The following is a 6151-nucleotide window of genomic DNA, read 5'->3' on the forward strand; positions in this document are numbered from 1 at the left end:
ATCAAACTTCCAAATTTTCATAACTCAATCAATTTAGACGATTAATTACAATGACATTTGAAAATCATCAATATAGCATTAGACTTCTTCAAATGTTGATTTTACAAAATGGAAAAATAAAATATAAATTGATTCCTTTATGAAAATTTGAAGATTTAATTGATACATTATAAATTTCACACAATGTTTTTTCAAACGAAACGTTACAAAAGATGTAAATGGACACATATACAAAAGTTCAAGGTTCAAATTGATACAATCCCTAAAATTTAAAGGAATGAATTAACATTTCGCTTTGTATTTATGTTTCACGTGACATGGGTAATAGCCCCTAATAGGGGTGATGGGGTCGATCCTTTCTTGTCAATGTCAAACTATAACTCAAGACATCCACACAATGATAAGAAATGAATTCAGTTCTGTTCCATCCTATTCCTAATCAGTATGCAAAGTTGCATCTAAATAATAATTCCACACTTCCAAACCAGAAATCTCAAATAAGCGGTCATCAGAACTATATGGGGGGAAATGAAGAGAAAGAATCAAAGAATATAAATATGGACGTCTTCATTTCAAGCCCATCTAGGAGAGTATTTTGTTTCAGAAGACTTGCACATTCTCCCTACCTATTTACCAAATCTGAACGTAGTCTATTCTCACAATGAAAGCTCTGAGTTCATATTCTTGTTCCACTCTATCTGTTCAGCATGGGGCTTGAGTCCTGTGTATTGAATCTCATTTCATGCTGAGGTTGAATGTAGACACTTTCAATTTCTGATTGTTGCACGTTATTATTGTTGGCATTCGGAGAAGATGCTTGAACTTCGTTACGAGACTCTGCTAACATCTGAAAGTATGCATGGGGTCCCCAACCTGCAAACAAGGTGTAAAATTACAAGAGTGAGTTCAAGAACGAAATTATAAACACAAGAATCGGGTATAATCCTAACGAATGAAGTGGAAGGAGCTTGGGATCCATCATCATAAATGCAAGCATTGTTTAATCACAATGAACTGCAACGATCTAATGTGATCTAATGTTCAGGTCCACGGAAATCATTTATTGAACCATTAACGCCATATTTGACTACGATAGAATGGGTAATTCAGAGCAGCAACTTTTTATGTTTATATGGGCGTGGACCGCAAACCAGAATACATTGGAAAAATAAAACTAGCTGCAAGTGATGAAAGAAAGAGAGTAGACAAGTTCTGTCTTTTCTATATTCGTACATCTATACAAACGTCATTTTATTCGTTTATGATTTATCTTAACAATTATAGTTTACAGCCACTTCTTCCGGCCAACAACATAAAAAATCAACAATAAATGCTTGCTTTAAAATTAGGACTTGGGCAAATAAATTATGTGATGATTAGTGAGGTCCAGATCCCACAACATCTCAATGCTATTACTCTATCAGTCGGGAAAGAAAAATAAAAATCCAGATTAACATCCCAGCTAAATTTATAGTTTTATAATGCTACCTAATGTTGCAAAAGGAAGATTTAGTCCAAATGACTAAGTAATCATCTAACCAATCAATGTTTTTGTTAACAAGGCTATAAAGTCAAAGAACAGAGAATAAAGAATAACAACTTTGGGCAATGCCAGATGGATTGAGGCACGGTCAAAGAATCAAAAGTAAAACTAACATGGAAGAAATGCTAAAAAGAGGATTACTGGGCAAAAGAAATGATAAATTTATCGTGAACAAATCATTGCTTCATTCAATGTAAAAGTAGGAACTACTTGCATAGCAATAGAATTAATGATATTGTGGGCCATACCATCAATGTGATAAGGTGCTGGAAAGAATTGCAGATAACAGAATGAAGCAATTGTCAGCCCTGCAAAAAAAAAGTTCAGATAAGAAAAAAGCAAAAGGAGCATAAATGAAAGTTAGAGCAAATGAATAAGGTTTTGGATTAACTAACCCAGAAGACCCCCAGCAAAAACGTCTTGCCAGTGATGCCAATAGTCATCAACTCGAGAAACACCAACAAGAGCTGCAATAAGCAGGGGTAGGAACACAATACAGAGTTTTGCAACATGGCCCCTTTGGTCAAATGCCCTTATTTTCCCAGACAAATACCAAGCAAGAAATCCAAGGCCAGCAAAAGACCCTACATATAGACAGCTTTCTACGTTAATAAGAATAAAATAAACACAAGTGAGAGAAAATAAACTGAGAAGGAGAAAAAAAAAGACTAAGGTAATGCATATGTCACAAGCAAGCATTTGCATGCACTAATCCACAACATGAATTACCGAGCATGGCTGGGATCAATAAGAAAATGAAATAGCAAGAAAGTACAAATGCATTAACTACAAATCCCTGATTGATATTCGTTGCCCTAAAAATTGTAATCTCACTAAAACATGGATTGAGATCTTATGGTGAAAAAACCAAAGCCTTGACAGTTCTTGCTTGGATATTATAAGCTTAATCAACAACTTAACTTTGAACCTTTGAAAAAGTTGCAGAGTCGAGTGTTCTCATTCCAAAAGATTTTTCACACTTCAATTAAAATGGGAAATGAGTAATAAGAGTTTAAAGATTAGTCCACCATTGTCCATCTGCAACTGGATTGGTAATTTTAGAAAGATAAAAAAAAGTCTAATTCTATTTAATCATCTACCAGACTATGGGATCTGAATAAGACGCCATTAAGACTAACAACAAAGAAAATGTGGCTAATTTCATAAAACTGAAATTAGAGGTGCTGAAGATGCAAAGCTGATAAAAGAAAGTAAGAAATGTCCTTTGCCCCTGAGAATTGGTACACATACTTTTTCATCTCCAGATTTTGGTTGCCGAGAGAAAATACAAGACATAAATGGTTGATGTTGAGTTTCCTTAGCAACATGCTGAATATCAATGCTCTTTTTAATGATGATAATTATAAACAAGGCAAGCATATTGCATTTGCACAGAGATTGGATCTACTATTCTACTCTATATAGTATGTGCAATTTCTGAAGAATATAAAAAAGGGTAAATATAGAACAGTCGCAGACAATTATATAATGTAATTCAGAAGCAAATGTCTATCTTACAGGACGTATGCCCACTTGGGAAACTTTTATATCCTTCTTTAATAACATTCTTATCTCCTGTACATAACACACCAGTTGTGTTTCGATCAAACACCTGCAGATATCAAGCACGAATCTTATAATTTGTGCCAATATTGAGAAAAGGATAGGGGCCTAGGAAAATGAAAGATGCTTTCATATGCATAAATATGAAAACCAAGTGAGAATACAAAAATGAAAAACAAACCCCTTTGCCATCAGGGAAACAGCGCCAGTAGAAGTCAGGACGTGGCCTACCAACACCATCCTTAATAGCATCAGTCATTACTCCAGTTATCAAAACAGCAAACAGAAGTCCTGAACAAGTATGAGCAATCATTAAATATTATGCTTAGCAAGGTTATCCAGAACTAAAAGGTTTCCCAACGATTATAAAATGATGGAGGAAGAAGAGCTACCTAATATGGCATGGTGGAGATCATATACATCCTTTCTAATGAAATAGTAGATAACAAACACAATAAAGGGTATCAATATGGCAATTATCTGTTACAGGAAAAAAAAAGGTCTTATTTTTTACTTTTCACAATAATGTCAGGAAAATAAATGACCACAGAGTTCACTATAATACTAGTAAATGCCAGTTTCAAACATACTGGGACTGCCCAAATGGGAACAGTATTATCTTGTAGTGGGTATTTCAGGTCTGTCATCATCTCCTGTCCAACAAACCGATGAAATGGTTCTATAACGTTTAACACGACCTCTATCACCACAAGAAGCAAAAGGATTAACCAATCATGCATATGGATTCTTGCTAAACGAGCTCCATGAGATCTCACAGTGTGAGTGCCCAACTGAATTTCTGGCATTTTGTCCGTGAACTGATAACATGAGGAAATGAAAAATTGGTTACGATTTAAGAAAACATATTGAAGTAATTTAAGCACTATCAACAAGAAATAATCACGTGATAAAGTGAATTAGTGTACAGTACGTGGGGCTTCTCATGCACACAAAAATAAACTTCATAAAAAGTATGGTCAGAATAGAGTTATAATCATGACATTTATCGTGAAAGTCATATAACACAAGGAATTTTCCAAGAGAAAAACCGCAAATGATGTTAAAATGACAAAGATCAACCAACACGAAAAAGGAATTTCTACATTAGAACCGTAGTAGACTATACATGCTAAACAAGACGAAAATAACCAAAAGCATGCATAATAGTGAGATTACTGCAAAATGTAAATGTGTGCTTTGTATAAAGAAAACAGATGACAAATCTTCTAACGGAAATTCGTTTAGTAATTTAAACGCGCGTAGAAACGAGTTGAACATACAATCCTAGAACCATTCAAACTCAATACCAAGCCTCCCAAACTCATCTCTCAACTCTAGAGTTGTTATCAGTCCCGAAACATACCGAAACGCCTGAATCCGGCCCAGAATGAACCAAAACAACTTCAAACTGCCGCGGCAACTAACAAGATGCAAGGAACAAGAAACACAATATTTCATCGTCGAATAATATGAAGAAAACGAGAAAGTTAAGAAAAACAAAAGTACGACTGAACTTAGTGAGTAATTGAGCGAGTTCGCATTTCGTTTCGTTTCACATTTTTCAGGGATGAAGTGAAAGAGCGAGCCACCGTGTAATTAGAGAAAGGTAAATACATAAGAGAAACGAATAAAAAAACGCCATAAACAGAGAAGGAAGAATGGTTGAGAGCAGAGAAATTACCAGTGGATTCCAGTTTGAAGGAAGAAAAAGAAGAAGAAGAAGAAGAATGGAGAGCAAAGGTAAAGGCAGGGAGAGAAGGTGAAGAAACCAAATCCCTTTTGGAATTTGAATAGAAAACCGCGTCGCGCTAAAGAGGAAGTGGGAACTACGAAGGTTGTAAGAGCCGAACCAAAACCAAATACCAAAACCCAACTGCTTTTATAATTAAATTAAATAAATCTCAACTAATTTTCCGTATTAATTAAATCATCATTTGTTCCTAATCCGTTATTTAATTAAATCATCATTTGTTCCATATTAATCTTTTTTCTAATTTTTATTCAATAATTTGGAGTAGGGTTAGAGGATAACTCTGCTGGTTAAGAAAATGTAATGATTAAGGATTTATTTGGAAGTATGAAAGAAAACTGTTTCAAAAATGCAATTTAAAAGTGTTTCAAAAATAGTTATTTTGAGTCGTGATTGAATACTTTAATTATTTTTAAATCACATATTTTCAAAAATAAATATTTGGAGAGTTTAACGAAACACACTATTAATATAATTTATAATGTATTCGTCTCCATGCAGCTATCTCTTATTATATAGTAAAAAAAAATTATTTTTTGTAAATACAAAAAATTGTCACGTGAAATTTTTTTAATTTAAACAACTAAATGAGTGACACAAAAGCAATCCAGCCAGCATCTAAGAAATTTTCATTAGGAAATATAACATCGATTTGGATATACTTTCCTCAATATATATGTACTAATTGTTTTGATCTCAAGTAGATAGTAAATTTTTATTTTACAAACTTAAATTCTGAAATTGTGGATTGGAAGGAGAATGAATGCACATTTGCCTTGGCTTAAAAGAGTCGACACTGTTGTTGTTGATTAAATATATTCATTTTATTATAGATCTTATAAATATTTTAATAAAATCTAGATGGGCTAATTGAGGGGACATTAAGTAATAATAATACGTACTATGTTGTGAAATTGAGGAGCACAAGATATGGAGAAAATATAATATAATAATATATTCATAGAATAATATTAAGTATATAAAATAAAATAACTAAAATTATAAAATTGGATAATATGAAAATTGGTAGAATTTTGAAGTCGAATTCTCACCAATGTATATGTGATTTTAAGATCTACCAAATGCTACTATTTATAGATAAAGTAGCAAGTAGGATGTGGACTTACATGGACAGGATGTGGACTTACATGGACACCAAGCATGAATAACTACAAGGCACGTGAACAATATGAAGGGTGACACATGGCTTTTGGGACACTAAACAATGGGCATCTATTTATTATAATATTCATAATACTCCCACTTAGATGCCCATATATATATGAAATATGTCT

General features: G+C 33.3%; 1 protein-coding gene across 2 annotated transcripts; it reads right to left on the bottom strand.

The window, feature by feature from the left end:
• Positions 1 to 263: 263 nt before the first annotated feature.
• On the bottom strand, positions 264 to 4946 carry LOC120080929 (lipid phosphate phosphatase 2-like). Of its 2 annotated transcripts, XM_039035614.1 has the most exons (9): positions 4788 to 4946; positions 4470 to 4526; positions 3697 to 3924; positions 3499 to 3586; positions 3288 to 3397; positions 3062 to 3155; positions 1939 to 2127; positions 1792 to 1851; positions 264 to 873 (listed from the first exon to the last, which is right to left on the bottom strand). In XM_039035614.1, the coding sequence occupies exons 3-9, from the start codon at positions 3910 to 3912 to the stop codon at positions 695 to 697; spliced, it is 936 nt and encodes a 311-aa protein (XP_038891542.1). In that variant the 5' UTR covers positions 3913 to 3924; positions 4470 to 4526; positions 4788 to 4946; the 3' UTR covers positions 264 to 694. The 2 variants fall into 2 exon arrangements, with proteins under 2 accessions (XP_038891542.1, XP_038891541.1); XM_039035613.1 differs by lacking the exon at positions 4470 to 4526.
• Between the last annotated feature and the right edge of the window lie 1205 nt (positions 4947 to 6151).

This window comes from Benincasa hispida, chromosome 7, assembly GCF_009727055.1.
Source record: "Benincasa hispida cultivar B227 chromosome 7, ASM972705v1, whole genome shotgun sequence".
Lineage (NCBI taxonomy): Eukaryota > Viridiplantae > Streptophyta > Magnoliopsida > Cucurbitales > Cucurbitaceae > Benincasa > Benincasa hispida.